The 21,013-nt window shown below is 37.9% G+C and overlaps 1 protein-coding gene across 2 annotated transcripts in view; it reads right to left on the bottom strand.

The window, feature by feature from the left end:
* Nucleotides 1–2,679: 2,679 nt before the first annotated feature.
* The window catches only part of vamp8 (vesicle-associated membrane protein 8 (endobrevin)), a 31,198-nt gene continuing 12,864 nt past the window's right edge, over nucleotides 2,680–21,013 (bottom strand). The window contains exons 2-3 of one of the 2 annotated variants that reach the window (XM_039768413.1): nucleotides 18,048–18,206; nucleotides 2,680–3,888 (exon numbers count right to left, since the gene is read on the bottom strand). In XM_039768413.1, coding sequence (XP_039624347.1) covers nucleotides 3,745–3,888; nucleotides 18,048–18,206 — 303 coding nt within the window. In that variant the 3' untranslated portion in view covers nucleotides 2,680–3,744. Of the gene's footprint in view, nucleotides 3,889–12,482; nucleotides 14,817–18,047; nucleotides 18,207–21,013 lie in introns of those variants that run through there. The other variant, XM_039768412.1, reaches the window with a different exon arrangement.

Genomic DNA, 21,013 nt, shown 5'->3' with positions numbered 1-21,013 from the left:
CTTATTTTCTTGTGTATAAACCAAATAAGAAATATTAATGCCTACCCACCACAAAACTGAATAGTTCTTCACATCTGTATTTGATTTGGCATTCCTGCTTCACTCCTAAACAGAACACCTCCTGATTCCACTTGTTCCTCTGCTCTCATTCTACCTTTCTACACTCTGCCCACATGGCTGTATACAGAATGTTTTCTTGTATTCTGTCTTAACAATATCCTTTGTCATTTTTATTTTGTGGAGAACACAATTACCAATAGAAATCCCAAAGTACTGAATGGCAGATCAACAGTTAGCACTACTGTCTTACAGTTTCCAGTACCCAGGGTCAATTCCTGGCCTGCTCACCATATACAGTATGTGGAATTTGTACATTTTACAAATGGCCTCCTGCAGACCTCTAAACTGGCCTGGTGTTCATACATACCCCATGATGTGATCGCACGCTTAGCATTTCCAGCCTGGAAGGGGTTCCATTCCCAATGACTTTATATTCGAAAATAGAAACTCAAAAAACAATGGATGACTAGGTGTGTCAATGTTTAGCATCAGGTAGTGCAAAATCTGAAAAATGAACAATAAAAATCAGAATGACCTGAGATGGTAGAACAAAGGAGTACAACATCATTAGTTGTTTGCAGTAGAAACCAGGGCACCATCAGCTGTAAAGAAAATATTACATGTCCTGAGTAAGGCGATTGTCAAAAGGCTGTCTGTCCACGTATGGAAGCAGCTCTTAGATAGATGTGACAAAGATTCTTGTCTTCTTACCAAACAGGAATCCAGTTCAAGTTCTTTCAGTGTTCTGCTTATGTCCAGTCTGCATTATGGGATGAACAGTAACAATTCCCCACCATCCCAAAAGATGTTGATGGATACTAGGTCAATAAGACAGCAGTGGTTCAATAATAACTCACACAATTTGATAATTCTGTTGTTTTATTTACTTTAAACAAACTACAGTAAAGTTTAAGTGAACCACATAATTTAATGCAGAAACAGTCCAGGAGGAGTAGGAAGAGGAAGTATACAAAATGTCACACTGTCAGGACATCAGCTTTGTAGTCCCATGACAGACTGGCCATCAAGATCTCAGCAACACAAAGTAAAGTTTGATCACAGCTGTGAGTGCTGCTTTGTATCATCCAAAACTGGACAAACAGTGGAGGAAGCAGTGGCTTAATAACACGATACAATACACAATAAACACTCCCATTATTTCCAAGAAAAAATCAACCAAAGCATAATGAAAAGTACCAGTTAGCTTCCAAACATTTACTGAACAGTCATTTAGGCCAATATAAACATCAATTAGGAAAAAAAAAAAAGCATTTAAGTGACACCCTGCTTTAACTGGGAGGCCACCAAATGGTTCAAATGAACACCAACTGTAATAAAGTGCACCAGTTGTGTTATTGTGATGAACACTTGCCACAATGACACCAGGCTGGTTTGTTTGCCTGTATTGTAATGGCTTATGCAGTTAGCACGTTGGAGACAAATATATTTTCTCCATCCATCCATCCATTATCCAACCAGCTATATCCTAACTACAGGGTCACGGGCGTCTGCTGGAGCCAATCGGGCCAACACAGGGCACAAAGCAGGAAACAAACTCTGGGCAGGGTGCCAGCCCACCGCAGGGCACACACACACACACACACACCAAGCACACACTAGGGACAATTTAGGATTGCCAATGCACCTAACCTGCATGTCTTTGGACTGTGGGAGGAAACCCACGCAGACACGGGGAGAAAGTGCAAACTCCATGCAGGGAGGACCTGGGAACTGTGCCACCGTGCTGCCCATATATTTTCTCATCTTACGTAATTTAAGCTAATGACATAATGTATAATCTATAACGTTTAAATGTATATTAATAAGTAACATTGGTAAAAATATACAACATTCCCAATACAAATAAAAAAGACAAAAGATGAATATTAGATGGGTGGAGTGGTGCAAGGCACTATAGTTTCAGTTGATTGACTTTACCCCATTTTGATCTTTAAATCAGTGATAATTAACAAAAGAATAATCCCAGATGCAGGGAGCACCCTTGTGCAAGCTCCCCTGAATCAGGTCAAAAACACAGAGCAGCACAGTAAACATTTTTTGAAAACGTTGACATAAAAACATACAGTGCATGTATGCAATAATAAATGTACATTTACAGCTGCCCTTCATTGGAGTTTTCACAAAAACTGTCCCACACAGATTTATGTGAAAGAAAAAACAGCTGCAAATCTGGCAAAAGCACAAGTGCGGTTATATCTTTTTTTCTCACACAAACTGATGGTTGCTCTTAATGCTCATGCTGGAGAATTTGTTTATGTTTCTTCATCTTCATTTTACATTTATATCATACAATATTAAGGTAGTGGTTCTCAAACTGTGAGGCAGACCCCCCTAGGGGGGCACGAAGTAACAAAAAGATGTGAAAAAAAGAAAACAAGAATCGAAAATATGAAAAATACATCTATTGAAACCAAAACAAATTAACTTAAACTACATTCTGATACTAGAAAAATAAATATAGAGTTAGATAAATGTCGCTAAAAGTTAAGTAGGTATAATAAAATACGCATCTACTGTATGATATATCATTAATTAAAAAAGAACAAATTGGTATTAGTGGGCTCCTTTCAAAAAAACGTTAGGGGGTCGCGATTAAAATTGTTATGAAAACTCGGGTCGCAAATAATTAAAGGTTGAGAAACGCTGTATTAAGGTATGATGTGTATTTATACATACATGTGGTTATGTTAACAAAAAAAGCCAATCAGAAAGAAATCTGACCACGTGTAAACCTGGAAAGTATTGGCGATTGCCCAGATTAAAAAAATAAGTCTAAAGATGTGCCAGAAAAGGGTGCTCTCTGAAAAACTGGAGAAGTGAAGCAAAAGTAAATTACTAAGCTCTACACTCCTGCTGAGCCAGCAGATTAAAAGGCTGTTAAGGCAAACATGCATGCTAAGACATAACTAAAGAAATGAAACCCACCGATGACAGTTCTCGTTTAACTTTCTTCTGAAAAAGAATACGATTAACATGGCCTAGAGCTGCACTGGCACATCTTTTGGCTAACATGGCTAAGTAAGCCAACTGGCTACTCAGTTAAAGCCTCTCCTATCAGACCAATAGGAAGTGAACACCATGGAATCACCCACGATAGTCATACGACTTCACTGTTGACGTGTGTCATTTTGAAAGTGTCGACTCTACTAGACTTAGGGCGTCTCAGTGTACTAACTGCAGTTTAATATTGGGGTACACACATTACAAATGGATGAGAGGGGAATAAGAAACAGAGCAACCTTTATTTAAATTAAAAATATTTAAAACAAGCGAAAATTAAGTTTGTGAAACCCTGCAGATGGAAATCTAACAATAGGAAGAAGAGCTGTTTAAATAAGGTAGCATTCATTTCAAGGCTGTTGAGCCCCATGTCCATGTAGTACACAACTCAAGCAAAAGCACCAAAATCGAATATCAATCAAGTGATGTACCTTAATGACGGAATAAAAGTCAAAGCCTCTAAATGTACAGCAGAGAGCAGCTAAGCATTTTGTGTGAAAGTGAGCCACCAACTTGGGACACATGGGGAAAACAGTAGATAGCCAGAGTTACAAATGGAGGAGAGCATAGTACAAGGAGATGGACCATCAGGTTCAAAGAGGTAGAAGTTCGCATACACAAGCCTCTGGAATGGAGTCCAGATCTGACCTGCTCTCTGGATTTCTAAGTGTGGATGACACCCGTTGCGAAGAGGATGATCAATATGAGGATGATGGCCACAATTACACAGATCAGCACAATCATCTTGACGTTCTTCCACCAGTATTTGCGTGATACTTTCTCAGCCGATTTTCTGAAGGTATTAGACTGCAGCAACAAAGAGAGATACATGAAAATAGGAGATGAGTTAGAGAAATGTTAAATATTTGAAATAGTACAGATACAGAAATGAAGAAGTAAACATTACCACCCTGGTAGAACTTGTGGAGCAATGCCTTATACTTGGAGAGTCATCTTTAAAGTGGGTTATGCTCACTAAAAGTATGTAAGTTACTAGACATTATTTGGTCAACCATGTTATTTTAATTGCCCTGTAGGAAGAAAAGATTGACGTGTTCAGCAACATTCACTAGGACAAGTCAGCCAGATTAAAGCACAAAAATCAGCACCTCACAATGCTGGGAAGAAACCCCAAAATTGGATAATTTTACAAATCCCACACTCATGGAGGCAGCAATTGAGGCTGGTATCACTTATCTCTACTAAACTGTTAAACACTTAGTGTAATAAACAATGAATGCCAGTGAAAGAGCTACAGCAGTCTACAACTCTGCATGTTACAAGTTAGCCAGCATTTCTCGTGCTGGTTGAAACAACTTGAGGAATTAGTAACTCACACTGACCATATTGAGCTATCAGCATTCAATTCTCACTCATTATTTGAATTAAGCACAATGTTGGAAAATGTTGAACTTACACAGCGGTGGCATTCGTGTGCATTGTACACACACATACACACAAGTATGTAAGTAAGGAAGATGGGGCTGCATTAGGCCTCCTGAACTTGTTTAACATTTTTTTCTCTCCTTTCTGTCAGTAGAGACAAATTCTAGAGATGAATTGAAGATGGGGTTGAAAATGTGGCTATTAGTATTTATTTTAGGAGTAGTGCGTTTGCATTTTTAAAAGTTGAACTCTCACACACACACAGGTATTGTGTGAAGATGGGGCTGCTTTAGGCCTCCTGAACTTAACTTTTTACTACAATTTACTACAAATAGTGTGACACTTACCAGAAATGAGCTGAAAATACATTTTTTCGAAGTTCATTTCTAGATATTATCCATAGGCAGCAAAATCAACAAAATTAAACATGAGTTCTCTCTATAAGAAGTTTACATCTGGGGTCACTCATTATCAATCAGCATTAAGAGGTGAGGCAGGAGGCGAGGTAGCAGTCTGCATCTGTGTGATCCATGAGCAGATAAATCAGCATGGTTGATAAACACTGAACTGAAATTTTAAAATATGTTCTGGAGTTTTATGTTTTTGTATTTAGAATCCAAGGTGGATGCCACATTTTTATCTATAATTTCTTCTGGTTCCCAATACATACACAACTATTTGAGCATACATCACCTTTGGCTCACTTTTGAGCACTTATATAGTTCTTAAAAAAGGGAAACAGTCAACTACAGTTTGCTACAACTAATCCCAGTTACTAACATTTCGGAAATTTGCTCAAATCATGCACTGATTAAAAAAAGTTCAAAGTTTTACATTGTACTGACATTTAATGACATTTTCACTTGTTAGTGACTGTGAACAATGTATACAACACCATAAAACAGACAGTATATCATTTACATTGCATCACAACAAAACACACATGGTGTCGACGGTGTGTACAGCTACCAAGAACCCTCATAACATGTGAATAAAAAATCTGCTGGGGTGAGTGCTAATCAACAGTCCTGAATGGAAAAGGGAAAAAAAATGTAAACATGTAGGGTGGCCAGTATGTGACTCCTTAGTGTTATGTTTACCCCAGAAAAATTTGTCAAAAACATTACTTTGTTTTTCAACAATAAAAAATGTTATGTGTGATAGAAACATAAATATCAAAATACCTGTACCAGCATAAATACTTAGGAAGGCTGAGTGTCCAGTGCAGTCCTGATGCAGATTTAGTAGCTGTCCTTCATGTGACATGTTTTATAACAGTCACCAACACACAGCCTGGTGTTGTATTTGGGATGATAGAAGTGTGTCTCCATAAGCCCATTTCTTATATACTCAGCAAAAAAAGAAACGTCCCTTTTTCAGGACTGTGTATTTCAACAATAATGTTTTAAAAATCCAAATAACTTTACAGATCTTCATTGTAAATTGTTTAAACAATGTTTTCCATGCATGTTCAATTAACCATAATCAATTAATTAACATGCACCTGTGGAATGGTCGTTAAGACCTTAACAGCTTACAGAAAGTAGGCATTTAAGGTCACAGTTATAAAAACGCAGGACACTAAAGAGACTTGTCTACCAACTGTGAAAAACACCCAAAGAAAGATGCCCAGGGTCCCTGCTCATCTGCGTGAACGTGCATTAGGCATGCTGCAGGGAGGCATGAGGACTGCTGATGTGGCTAGGGCAATAAATTGCCATGTCCGCACTGTGAGACGCCTAAGACAGCACTACAGGGAGACAGGAAGGACAGCTGATCATCCTCGCAGTGGAAGACCACGTGTAACAACACCTGCACAGGATCGGTACATCCGAATATCACACCTGCGTGACAGGTACAGGATGGCCACAACAACTGCCCGAGTCACACCAGGAACACACAATCCCTCCATCAGTGCTCAGACTGTCCGCAATAGGCTGAGAGAGGCTGGACTGAGGGCTTGTAGGCCTGTTGTAAGGCAGGTCCTTACCAGACATCACCAGCAACAACGCCGCCTATGGGCACAAACCCACCTTCACTGGACCAGACAGGAGTGGCAAAAAGTGCTCTTCACTGATGAGTCACGGTTTTGTCTCACCAGGGGTGATGGACGGATTTGTGTTTATCGTCGAAGGAATTGAGCACGTCTGGGACCTGTTGGATCACAGGGTGAGGGCTAGGGTCATTCCCCCCAGAAATGTCCAGGAACTTGCAGGTGCCTTGGTGGAAGAGTGGGGTAACATCTCACAGCAAGAACTGACAAATCTGGTCCAGTCCATGAGGAGGAGATGCACTGCAGTACTTCAAGCAGCTGGTGGCCACACCACATACTGACTGGTACTTTTGATTTTGAGCCTCCCTTCATTCAGGGACACATTGTGAATCATTTTTAGTTTATGTCTTATGGTGTTGACTCTTTTACTGTTCATACAAATATTTACACATTAAGTTTACTAAAAGTAAAAACAGTTGAAAGTCGGAGGACGTTTCTTTTTTTACTGAGTATATATTTTTTTTGTTGCTTGTGCTTAACAGGGTAGAAAGTCAGTGCCCGATCCACACTATTGATGGTCCCCTTGTGTTATTGTTGGCTACCGCCGCACAAGGCTTAGTGACCTCTACATTTTCCCTGACATGAATGACAGTTGCTACATTGTGAACAGTACTTACACGTTTCTTGTCCGTACATCCGATTGCATTTGTTTTGCGTTTTTGCCACGCGCTTGCTTGCACCACGGTGAACCTTCTGGCGACCAGAGTCAACAAGCATATCATGGCTGCTCAGCAATACAGTGCTGCATGCATCAGTTTTACTATCTGTGTTAACCTCTGATGACCGATTCACATTGTTATTACTATTGCTTGTGTCAGCTAATGGCATTACAGCTTCTTGTTTACAAGATATTGTGTTTTAGTTGAAGGTTCCACCCCACTCGTGAATGTTCATGAGTTACCTAAGTGTGGGAAAATACATAGAAGTGTTTCTGATTTTTTGCAGCATAATGTAATTTTATTCACTAGATAGCAGCAGAGTACGTTCATGAGAGTCACTCTGGTTTAACACTGTAAGGCGGATCACTGAACGTCACACTCAGTGTGACTCAGGCTTAACCATTATTACGTAGCATTCAGTCACATTAATAGTCTGCCTTTGTAAAGAGGTTTGTAGTGTGTGAACCTGTGGGAGATGTGTGTCAGTAATAGCCTGTGTGGACGTAAAAATAAAACTATGAACTCGATTTTAAAGTTGATTAAATGAATTATGTTGTATTAATTATATGTTAATTATAATTGGCCCAGGTGATAATAAAAAACTCAGTCTTTGATGGTCCAGCCTATCCTACACTGTTTTTCACCTTAATAAAAGGATAAGTGTCTGTGTATCCATCTGGTTGCTATGTCTCTGTCATTCCAAAAGATGGCATATCACAAACATTTTTAGTAATAAAATGCATTCATTTGTCATTCCAACAGATGGCACATCACAAACACTAACATTGTTTTTACAAATTCCATACCAAATGGCATATAACAGAGACATATGCACTGCACGGTGCTCTACTTAACCCTGTGGTCTATGTTGAACACAGATTTAAACCTGTCTTAGACAGATAGCACAGCTAGTTTTTATATAAAGCATTGCTCCATCTCTGCGGTGGGCTGGCGCCCTTTCCGAGGTTTGTTTCCTGCCTTGCGCCCTGTGTTGGCTGGGACTGGCTCCAGCAGGCCCCTGTGACCCTGTAGGTAGGATATAGCATGTTGGATAATGGATGGATGGCATTGCTCCATCTGTTCTTCCTGAAATACAAAAACTAAAATAAAAAAGCCTGCTTCCATTCATGTTACACCCATTGATACCTGAACTGCTAACCCTTAATTAAAATAAAGAACATAAAGCAAACCCCAATGGCTACAAGAAAATGATGGCCATTGTCCTGATCACTGGTATCAATAAAAGCCTAAAAAGCAAGTTTCTCACAACTTCAATGTTTCGATTTATTGAACTTGCCTACAAACCAAATAAGAAATGTTGAGGTTTTTAACCACTCGCCTCCCACACCTCCCAAACATGAACTGCCCTGTACATTTTTTTTTGTAGTTCAGTGTCATGAACAGCTACAGAATTGTAATTGTTGGACTGCTCTCTGTTTGTGTCCAGGCAGTCACAAATTATTTTTGCTCCACTACATACTGCCCATGTTCTGTAGTGGCAAGATAAAAGAATGTGAACCTCTAGGAATTATCTGTTTTTCTGTATTAATTAGTCATAAAATGTGATCTGATCTACATCTAAGTCACAAGTATTGACAAACACAATATGCTTATGCTAATAACACACAGTTGTAGTCTTTAATGTCTTTATTGAACACATCCATCAAATATTTAGTGTGTTGTGTAAAAAGTAAGTGAACCCTTGAATTTAATAACTGTTCGAACCTCTCAGCAAAAATAACCTCTAACAAGTGCTTCTCTTAGCTGTGGATCAGACCTGTGCAGTGTTTAGGAGGAATTTTGGACCATTCTTCCTTACAGAGCTGCTTTAGCTCAGTCATATTCTTAGGATGTCTGGTGTAAGTGACTCTCTTGAGGTCATTTCACAGCTTGTCTTTTAGGTTAAGGCCTGGGCTCTGACTCTGCCACTTCAAAAGGCAGACATTGTTTTTAAGTAATTGTAGATGTGCTTGTATGTTTAGGGCCATTATCATGCTACAGCACCCAACATCTACTGAGCTTCAGCTGGTGGACAGCCATTCTGACATTATCCTGTCAGATACCTTGATCAGTTTGCAAATTCACTTTCCTCTAGATGACGGCAAGGTGTCCAGGACTTCAGTCACCAAAGTAGCCCTCATGATGCTCCTTCCACTATACTTCAGCATTGGGATGATGTTTTCATATTGCCAGGCAGAGTCCTTTCTATGTTATATGTATAGCTAGCGCTACTGCTACTTCCCAAACGATTTAATATTAGTTTCATCAGTACACAAAACATTTTACCAATGTTATCCCAACTACATTATGAAGTATCAGGATAATCACTGTATAACGGCGTGCGTAGAACTCGCACTATAACATGGCATAAGCACAAAAGCCGAAATGTGCTTACGCACAGAAAAATCCAGATGCAGGAATCTGTGCGTACTCCAACTTCCACGTTCTTCCGCTACATAAATCCCGATCGGCAGGAAAACTAATGCTCGTGCACGCGCTTTATGTAATGCCCCAAATCCTCCCAGAATTACGCCTCTTTGAATATGCAAATGAATATAAATCATCCTGTAAGCTCAGCATTCTGTGAAAAGACAATGAGAAAAGCACGGGGGAAAATATAAGAATTTCAGTGAATACCAAGTGGAGGCAAAGGAAAAACATACTATTTGTTCAAATAAACCGTGGTATAATCAACAAAAGGAAGTTGATCGAGTGACATAGCGTGTTGGAGAAACTTGAAAGCTCACATTCACAAATCGCACAGTGCCGGAAATAAAAAAGAAGTCACATATCAAAGTCGCCGTGAAAAGCCGAGTTGTAGCCCACTGTCCGAGTGTCATATGAAAGCTTATTAGGGTACAGCGAAAAAAAAAAAGGCACACAGTGGGGAAAAAGCACGAAATGTAAACTTCAATCTCGACATTTCCACTTTAATCACGTAGTTTATTTTGTCATTAAAGTAGATCATCATAAACTTCATCTTAAAATCGTTTAATTAACCAGTTTCTCAAATCACATCGTAATTAAAGTAGTACGTTAAATGCTTTGTTTTGTATTTGATCTTCTACTCGTATGTGATCTATGTGTGTGAATCACTACTTGCTTCTTAAACTGGCTCTCTTGCTCCAACTGGACACAGAGTCCATTACATTCGTGATATTACAGCTCTCTGAATAACTAAAATACTGAGATGTATACGCGATTTTCATGATAGGAGTTAAAGCACGTTATTAAACATGGGAAAACGTTCATGGAACACTGAAATATCTTCGTAGTACATGTTTAATTATTCTATCCCTGATGACCCTCCCAGTAAAGAATATAGATTTAAATGAAGTTAAAGTTTTATCTGTATAATATTATAAACATATTTTGCTGTATTTCACCCTAAAAATGATATCGTCATCATATGTAAATACGCGTCCGTACAGGAAAGGCTTTGAAACGTTTTGCCGTGGCTGAGGCAGCGTGTGCTTGAAGCTGTATACCGATAATTCTCTTTCCGATCAGCTGCTGCTGTGATTCACACTCGGATACAATGATATAAATACTCCGAGTGGTGCAGTGAGAGTAATATGGAAAAAGATGATCCGCTGTGGCAACTCCTAACGGGAGCAGCTGAAAGAAGAAGGTGGTGCAGTGAGTAACAACGCTAAAGCAGTTATGGTATTTGGAATACTATGACTGTTCCCTCTACCATTATATTGTTACAAGTTAATTACAATCAGATGCATTACACTAATAAACAATATGCGGTTAGTTTTGGTGTATTTATAAAGCCGCGTCAGCAAAATAAGGTGTAACCACACAGGAACAGTAGCATTGCTTTGACGCTGGGTGCCGCCAGTCTGCAAAACCGATTGGAGAACTTGCGTACGACAAGGTATGAGGTACCGTGGAAACATGCATGGCTTTATGCCAAGTGTAGGTTTTATACATCGCGATTTGAACGTGGAAAAGTTCTTGCGCAAAATTTCTGTGCGTACGCACCGTTTATACATGAGGCCCCAGGCATGCAGAAAGGTTTTAGAACAGCAGTTTTCATTTTCGGATCCTGAACAATACCTGTTCAATGGTTTGTGTTTGGTTTACTCATGAACAGAGATGTTAATGCTTTAGCAGTTACTTGGGGTTCTTTTTACCTCATTGGACATTCTGCATTGTGCCTATCAAGTATTTTGACTGGGCACCCATTTCTAGGGAGAGCAGAAACAGACTAAATCATCCCCATTTATACACAGTTTGTCTAACTGTGGACTGATGAATATCAAAACTCTTTGAAATTACTTTGTAACTGTTTGCAACTTTATGTGAATCAACCATTCCTGATCATTGATCTTCTGAGATCTCTTTTGGTGTCAGACACAGATAGGACTTTGTCCCCAGGGCTACTTTTATTGGTCAAAGTATCTCTAGACCACATCTCTAATCTTATTTCATTGGTTGGACTCCACATTTGGCAACTCCAGACTTAAGATTTTACTGAAGTCATCAGCCTAGCGCTTTGGTTCCCAAACTTAGTCCTGGGAAGATCCTGGAGCTACAGATTTTTGTTCCGACCAATTTCTGTTTTTATTTGGACTTCTAGCCTACTTACGTGAGCTGTTATTTCCCAGTTTGTGTTTTAGGGTCAATGAAGAAATTCTAAAACTAAGTGGGCTAATATGTTTTGATAAACATTAAGCAGTTATATGTTGATGTTGTTTTTTTAAATTATGTATGTTCATCTCGATTTCCATCCTGTGTCTATGTGGAGCAGTTGTCCTGCATTTGTTGGGAAATTGTACTAGTATAATCTCCTTTATTTTCTGGAGAACAAATGGCTATAAGAATTCCAAAGTACTAAATGATGGGAACTCAGAAGTTAGCACGACTCCATCACCAGTCTCTGTTATCCAGGCTTGATCACCATATATGTGGATCTACAATTCTCCACAAGTTCCTTCTGGCCCCCAGAGATGTACACATTAGGTAATCCCTATCCTCTAAACAGGAATGGCATTCATAAATGCCCAGTGAAGGAACATTCAGACTCAGAAAATGGATGGATGGCAAGATGCAGAAAGATTTAATGAGCACCAGTAATTTAAAAAAAAAAAAAAAACCTTTGACTTCAACTGCAATGTTTGAAGGACCTAGACACCTCCAGTTTTAAAGAAAATGTGTCATATCAGGAGTTAGGCGATTGTCAACACGGTTGTCTGTCCACATGGAAGCAGCTTAATTAGATGTGACAAAAGATTGTCTGCTTACCACCTACCTTCCCAAAAGATGGATGCCAGTAGTTCAATAAAACCCTCACACAACATTATAACTTATTTTATTCACTTTTGTATTTTAAATGAGCTACAGTAAATAAGTGTACCAGTGTTAAATGCAGCAACAAACCATCAAAAACAGGAAGAGGAAACATACAAAACATCACAAGGATAGGATATCAGCTTCAAGGCAACTCACGGCTCCGCTGGCAAACCGGTCATCAAGATCTTAGCAACGAAAGTCATAAGTAGCATTTCCATGACACAAGGCCTGCACTTTACCCAAGTGTGATTACAATAGCGTGTGGTGCTTCGTCTAATCCACAACTGGACAAATAGTGGAGGAAGCGACAGCGTAATGACAATATCTGAAAAATTCCATATTAATTTTAAAGAAAAAAACAATTTTTCAGAAAAATGAAATTAGCTTCCAAACATTTACTGAACAGTCATTTTTAGACAAATAAGTGTATATTAGTATCTACATTTCAAAAAAAGAGTGCTAAAGCATACAAGTGAAAAATTCTGCTGCCAAATGTTTGTGCCACAGTTGCTATGATGACACCAGTCTTGTTTTGTCTGTATTATAATAGTTTATGCAGTTAGCGAACTGGAGACAAAATATATTTTCTCATCTTATATATATTTTTAGGTAGCGACTTATTTACATGTCTAAATAAAGATTGGTTAAAAATGCACAACATTCCCAACACATACAAAAGACAAACTTCAGATGGATGGAATGGTGCAGGGAGCTATAGTGTCATTTGATTGACTTACCCACTTTGATTTTTAAATCAGCGTTAACAAAAGATAAGAAATTAGCGGTGCAGGGAACATCCATGTGCAAGATCCCCCTGAATCAGGTACCAAACACAGAGTGCCACAGTAAACATCATTTGAAAATGGCCACAGGGTTGACATAAAAATACACATATATAAATATACATTTACAGATGACCTTCATTTAGAGTGTTTATAAAAACTGGCCCACACAGATTTGCTTGATATACCAAAAATGGAGTTTTAAAAAAAAAAAAAAAGCTGCAAATCTGGTTTAAACTTTTTTCACAAGGACTGGTGGTTGCTCTTAATGCTCATATGCTGGAAAAAAGTTTGTTCACTTTTATTCACATCATACAATATTTAGGCATGATGTGCATTTATACATACATGGTTATGAAAAGAATGGCGGTATCAAAAAAAAGGAATTTGACCATTTGTAAACCTGGATAATATTGGCAACTACTGCTCAAGCTGGAAAGGAAGAGAGAAGAAAAAAAAAAAAAACAACAAACCACCATCTAAGGATGTGCAAGAAAAAGGACCTCTCTGAAAACCTGGAAAAGTATAGCAAACAAATTATTAAACACTGCACACTCCAGCAGATCATAGCATTGTTAAGACAAATGTGCATACTCAAACAAGTAAAGAAAGGAAACACACCAATGACGGCTTTAGTTAAGTTTCTTCGAAAAAAAGAACAGTTAAAATGGCTATATCTAATTAAGCCAACTGACTATTTGGTGAAAGCCTCTCCTATCACACCAGTAGGAAATGAACACCATGGCAGCACCCCATATTAGTCATGCAACTTCCGTTTGCCGTTTATCATTTTGAAAGTGTTAACTACACTAGACGTAAAAGGGTCTCAGTGTACTGAATGCACTGGTTCATGGTTAAAAGAAACACTTAATAGGACAAAAATTTTTTAATATTAGGGGAACAATTTCAAATGGAAGAGGCACATACAGAGACATCGATAGAAAAAGAATAAAAAGTGCAAGCTTCATTTAAATTAAGAATCATTTAAAACTGAAAATGAAGTTTGTGCAAACCCTGCAGATGAAAAGCTAACACTATGAACAAGAGCCATTTAAATAAGGTGGCATTCATTTCAAGGCTTGTGAGCCCAACACCCATGTAATACACAGCTCAACCAAAACGAAAACGTTCCTGCCCACCAAAACCTATTGGAGCAGAATATCAAACAAGTATGCACCTTCATGACAGAATAAAAACAGGGCCTCTAAATGTACAGTAAAGAACAGCTAAGCATTTTGTGTGGAAGTGAAATGAGCCACCAACTTGGGACACATGGGAAAGCAGCAGGTAGCCAGGATTACAAATGGAGTGCACAGTACAGGAGATGGACCTTCTCCAGTTTCAGAGAGGTTAGAGTTCAGATATACAAATTGCTGGCATGGAGTCCAAAGCTGAACATTCTTTGGGCTTCTAGCTGTGGATGACACCGGTTGCTAAAAGGATGATCAGCGTGAGGATGATGGCCACAATCACACAGATCAGCACAATCATCTTGACATTCTTCCACCAGTATTTTCGTGATACTTTCTTAGCCGTTGTCTTGAAGTGCTCAGACTGTAGCAACAAAGACGCAAAAAAAAAAACAGGAGATGAGTTAGAGAAAATGTTAGCTGCTTGACAAAGCATAGACACAAATATAAGGAAGTGAAGGTTATCACCCTGGTAGAACTTGTAGAGCAATGCCTTAAATTTGGAGGGTCATTCTTATAGTGGGTTATGCAAGCTCAAATACTTGGGTTACTAGGAATTTGGTAAACCAGGTTAGTTTAAATGAGGCAACTATTCACTATTTAAATTAAGCACAATGGTAGATGGCTCTGAATTTACACAAATGAGAAGTGAGTGTGCATTTCACAAGGTTTAAATTTCACACATACAAAATCTAAAGATGGGAACTGCATTAGGAATCCAGAACTTGTTTAACATTTTTCTCTCCTTCAGTAGAAACACACCCCAGGGTTGAGCTGAAAATGGGTTTCTTGAAACTGATTTGTTGTCTGTATTTGTGCACACACAGGCTTTGATACACTGTGTGTACTTGTAGGTCGTTATCAGTATTGTTTGTGTCCCATTCTGTTGTGTAGTTTTTTTTGTTTTTTTTTAACTACATATAAAAAAAAACTTTCCTAGAGTGACAGAAGTACATTACAAATAATGTATACGTCATTCATTAAATAAAAACAATATTTCTCAAGAAACTCAGCTGTGAGCAGAAACCAAGTAGCCTTATGACTTGTAAATAAAAAAAAAAAAAAAAAAGTCCCACATTTACTGGTACGAGTACTAACAACCATTCTGAACGCAGAAGGAAAAAATGGTAATGTGCAGGATGACCATAGACTAAGAATACCGTCTACCTTTCTGAAGAGGTTTTAAGTATACGGATCAAACAGAGGTGTGCATGTGCCAGTAATATCCCGTGTAGACTCAAAAATATAAACTTGGATTTAAAAGTTGGAGTTCGATTAAACAAGAACATGGTTTAATATGCTTCAGCAGATTAACACAAAATGGCAAATCTTATTTACAGACTTCCACATTTGCCTAAATCATTCCTGCCATATACACTTCTAAGAGAGCAAGTTTTGGTTCAACAAAAGCTGGCATCAATCTGTGTAACTTACATTTTCTAAGTCACAGATAGTTGTGACTTGCACCTGTGACTGCCAGTGATATAGTGTGCCATCCTCAACGACTTAGTCATAGTGTTCTGCAATTTGTCACAAAAACCACAAGTTTAAATATTGTCTAGGGTCGTTCTGGTGGAGACATGCAACTTTGAAAATTTAAAAATTGTTATGAAAAGACAAGAGGGAGCTGCGTAATGCACGACTGAGATTCCTAGCCATGTAATCCAAAGACTGCTTTAAAATTTCAAAAGGTTTCTCATGGCAGTTAGAATTTAATGTTGCAAGGAGACTTACTATATATATATATATATATATATATATATATATATATATATATATATATATATATATATATATATATATATATATATATATATATATATATATATATATATATATATATATATATATATATATATATATATATATAAAAAAAAAAAAAAAAAAAAACCCACACTTCATTCTTTTAAAATAATTCACCTGTCTAATTTGGGGCCCTATTGTGCTTTTCTTTTGACATTGGTAGTTGTTTCTCAGACAAAATAAAAACACTGTTTAATAAACCTGGAATCAACATGTAGAACTAGAAATTTCCTTACATTATACAAATGGTGGTAAACAGGCAAGTTTCAATTAAGTTTTCAATCCTCAAGGAAGGGTGTTCAAGTCCCCGAGACTATGCATTTCTTTGTGGATCTCTAGAAATACCATCATCTTATCTGGTGACATTTGCTGCCATTTCTTCAGAATGTGAAAAATGTAAAGTTACCAGACCAACTAGTCTGTGTAGTTTGTTATACAATGATAACTTTAATACAAACTGTTTGACTAAAGTCATTTTGTTTTAAACTTTAAGTTGGTATTAAACAAAATCAGGGGCGAATACTCTGCATTATATATTATCTCTCAGACATTAAACAAGTGTTAAACATACAGACATCAGTACTTGTAACTGTACTCCCCATAAATTAGTGGTCTAAAAACTGGGGTTTAAAATTTGCATTCTAAATCCCTCATGGGAGGTTTGTCAACATTAAAAATTTGATCAAAGCTCACATTGTATAAAAGACTCAAACTGTGTAAACCTGGAAACATATACAAAGTTGGTGACGTGCACAGACTGTGACTTAGGGACAAATTGGGGAGAGAAATCCAATATTCTTAGGTCAATTCATAAACTATAAGCACACACACACAGCTTTTTGAATAACAGTAAAACTACTGAAATTCATATCTGCAGGACATTTTGATATTGCTGTCATATAACCAATATTCGTCTACACCAAAGTGGCACACACAACAATTCTTGATCATGTAAACTCAATCCCTTTTTGACCACCAGCACTGAATCATATATTACCTATTGACACTTTGAGACTAATCTTAACCAGGGAGTAGTCTTTAAATATTCTTTGGTTACTTTGAGTTGAGAGATGGTCAGTTCTTGGCAGACTAATGATTAAGTTTTAATTTGCGTCTACATAATCAGTTAAATGGATCTTTCAAATTTTGCATATGGGCATAGAATTTTCTTCCTGAGCACCTTGGATATTTTATTGCATTTTGTCCTGTTTAAATCATGTGACTGTATGGATAAGACCACACTAGATTGTTTTGTCACATTTATGTTAAGCTAGTTCCTACAAAAGGATTCTTTCATGATTTATACACACAGAGTTATGAAGTAGTATTGACCTTCTTCACAATTTCCTCTAATATTGCAAATGTAACAGGTTTTTCAGGTATTCGTCCACAAAGTCATATTTTTTCTCCCCAATGGCACTGTACTAGTTTTGGCACAGTGAATGCAAACTTGAATGTTTTGGAAATAAGGCTAGGGGTTCATTACTTTTGAGCATGCACCACTTACTCTACCCAGTTATCAAGGTCAGGACTTCAGAGAGCTGGAATTTTTTGCTGACAGTATCAAGATCAAGGCAGGGTTTTACCATGGAAAGGGCATTGGTACACTGCACATCAGATATGCTAATGCCAAAATGTATATGACTTTCAGGTGTGGAATACTACTGCAGACATGGGGAGAAAGTATAAACATCATGCAGGGACTGTGAGCAGCAGCAATACTTACATTGGGCCCTGTGACTTCCAAGACACCTTCCTAGGTACTGGCTGAAATTTCTAAAAAGGTACTCACACTAGATTGTAGGTCCTCTGTCTTGTTCATCAGATCATCCAGCTTCTCTCCTCGAGCCAAAATGCGATCTACATTCTGGGTCATGATGTTCTTGACCCCTTCAACCTGGCTCTGGAGGGCTTGGACCTTGTCTGGGCCTCCTGTTGAGATGCCTTCTTCCTGCATAGACATAAAATAGGATGCTTAATGGCTGCATACAAGAACTCTGCAGAGTTAACTGAAGGAAAAATGAAATTATCCCTTTTCTTACTGTATAGCAAAAGTATACTAACAATATTCTTTTACATTCTAACACTAAAGTCGGGAATGATGAGACAAAGGGTACTAAGCACACAGTTAAGATGCGACATGCTTCATATTGCAGATAATTTTAAAATTATTAAAAGGTACAGGTTGAAAACAGCAGTCAATGAATTGGTTCAGTAAACAATATAGTAGTCTAGTCTGTGCTATAGGATTGCCTGTTTTGAATGAAAACCCTGCGAGATTAGGCGCACTATAAAAAGGCACTGCATTAAATGAGGGGCCTTACTTTCTTTGTGGCTTTAAAGCTGAAGGCAAATGTATAATATTCTGTAATTTAAAATTATGCAAGTTTAAAAAGACATCTGTCAAGACAACAGAGGTACTTGCAACATAACCATTTTTGGCTCATCCTGTTCCTTTTCCCTTGAACGTTAAATTACTACAACATCCTGAAAACAACATTTGTAACTACCTTCTTCAGATCGGGGGGAAAAAAGCTCAATCTTTTCAGTGCATTACTTTATTGTTGCACTAAAACACCTCCAATGAAGCAGGCTTAACCCCACAAAAAAAACAGCAGTTGTGTCAAGTGCTGAAAGCCCAAATGCACCGAATAAATCTCCAAGCTAGCAGCCATGTATTTGAAGTCACACCATCTAGTCCAGTGTGTGTGTTTAACTACAAACCTTGGCCTTCACAAAATGAAAGCACAGAAACATCTGATCTGATATAACAGTACAAACTTGTTGTCAGACAAGAAAAACCACAGAGTATTGTGTGCTGTAAGGAAGCAAGCCTGCACCATCTTACCTCACCCCCAAGGGATGGGACTTTCACAACAGGATTCAGGAGGTATCAGACTACAAAAAAAGGGTTTCTTTCCAACAATTGCATACAAACCCTTCCTTCAGGCATTGCAATGCTAACCTGTTCAGAAAGAGAATAGCTTGAGCTGAAAAGTTTGCTACCTGTTTAAGTAACAAAACTTAAATCACCACAAGCTTGAATAGCACAATGAAACAATGACTCGGGTCACAGAATTAGAGGTTTACAATTGTGACCTGATGGTTTCTTCCTCACATCTTTAGTACTTGCAGAATTTCAGATGTTCCCAGACAAGTTGTGAAGGAGCTTTTTATAGGGTTAGCGGGAGTGTATCATAGAAGAAATAGGTAGAACACAGTCTCCATTCTAGAAAGAATTCCCCGCACACATATTTGCACTTTCATGCCTGTCCAAATTTGAATAGCCTTTGATGCCGGAAGATGCAGGAATATCCTGCGAAAGCATGCAAACTGCACAGAGAGAAGACCTAAAAACCTGTGGTAGTTCTCTGGAGCCACGATAGACCTGCTTTGAGCACTGCCACTCAAGAAGCTCCAGAAAACACATTTAGTAATGTTTGTTCTTAACATTACAAGAGTAAAAGGACTTCCTCCGACATTGGGGGGAGGTATTTAAGCATTTTCAACAAAACAGTCAGTGGCCATCTGTTAAGAGTCCACTACATTAAACAGAATTAACATTTTATTGCAAGAATTCTAGACATCCATCAAGAAATTCCCCTTCACAGTTTTATCGTCTACTCCAAGTTGAACTTTGTACTTAAAATGTATAAAATCTGCACACATTCAATAAAGCATAAGTCACTCTTCTGTCCATTTTCTGATTTTACTTTTCTCTAGACCAGGCTTGTAAGGAAAGGGACCTGAAGCCTCAATGCAAGAACCAATTACAGTATACTGTATTTCGTATGCGAGCATGTCACAGACACATTCATTTTTAAATTAGGACTGGTTCTCCTAAGAATGGTTTTCTACTAGAGGTCTAAACTGCCTGGATTTGCTGGTACCTCCCATCATGTGCACTGTGGGGCTGACATGTTCCCTGGCACACTTTCCACTTACTGTGGATGCCTTAATCCACTACACTGCCACCCTTTATTTTCTACATGTCTTTGAATTCCTCTAGATAAATTGCTTTATTATTAACTCTTATTTGTGAAGTTACCATATAAAACACTGTCTTTAGTAGTAGTGAGTTGCGTACCATGTTAGCCATTATGGATGCAGTGAGAAGTCAAGCAAAATGACAACTTATTAGCTAAATGAACAGATTACAATATGTACTGTATAGAATATTTAGCCAATAGTGTCATTTTGTTTGACATCTCTCTGCATATAGATTAAACATTAGTGAAGGATTGCCTCAAGTTGTTATAAACTCATGGGACTCTGCATGTACACCTCATTTTGACAGCTACACCACAAAAATAAAGCTGTTCATATACCATTCACTACAGAAAGGTTCACCATTTGTTTGGGGGTCAGCACAAATTTGTTCCATTCCCTGGAAACAGACATTTAGCATAAGGGGTCACAGAAAATTAATGTATAATTTTGGTTCCCTTTTAAAATTAAAAATAACAGAAGTCTGTATTACATGGAGTAGAACTTTTCTACAACCAATTCTAAAAAAAGTTGACACTGTAAAATGTATATAAAAACAATGCAATGATTTGCATCTCAAACCCATATATAAATTCACAATAGAACATAAAAAACATTTTAAAATGTTTTCTAACTAAGAAAATGTTAGAGTTTAAGAATAGAATATGGTCATTTTGATTTGGATGGCAGCAGCACGTCTTAAAGTTGGGACAAGCCCATGTTTACCACTGTGTAGTACCCCTTCTTAACAACAGGTTATAAATACCTGGG

This window comes from Polypterus senegalus, chromosome 11 (genome assembly GCF_016835505.1).
Source record: "Polypterus senegalus isolate Bchr_013 chromosome 11, ASM1683550v1, whole genome shotgun sequence".
NCBI classification, from domain to species: domain Eukaryota; kingdom Metazoa; phylum Chordata; class Cladistia; order Polypteriformes; family Polypteridae; genus Polypterus; species Polypterus senegalus.
Note: the sequence above shows the minus strand (reverse complement) of the source record. Positions and strands in the feature narration are given on the sequence as shown.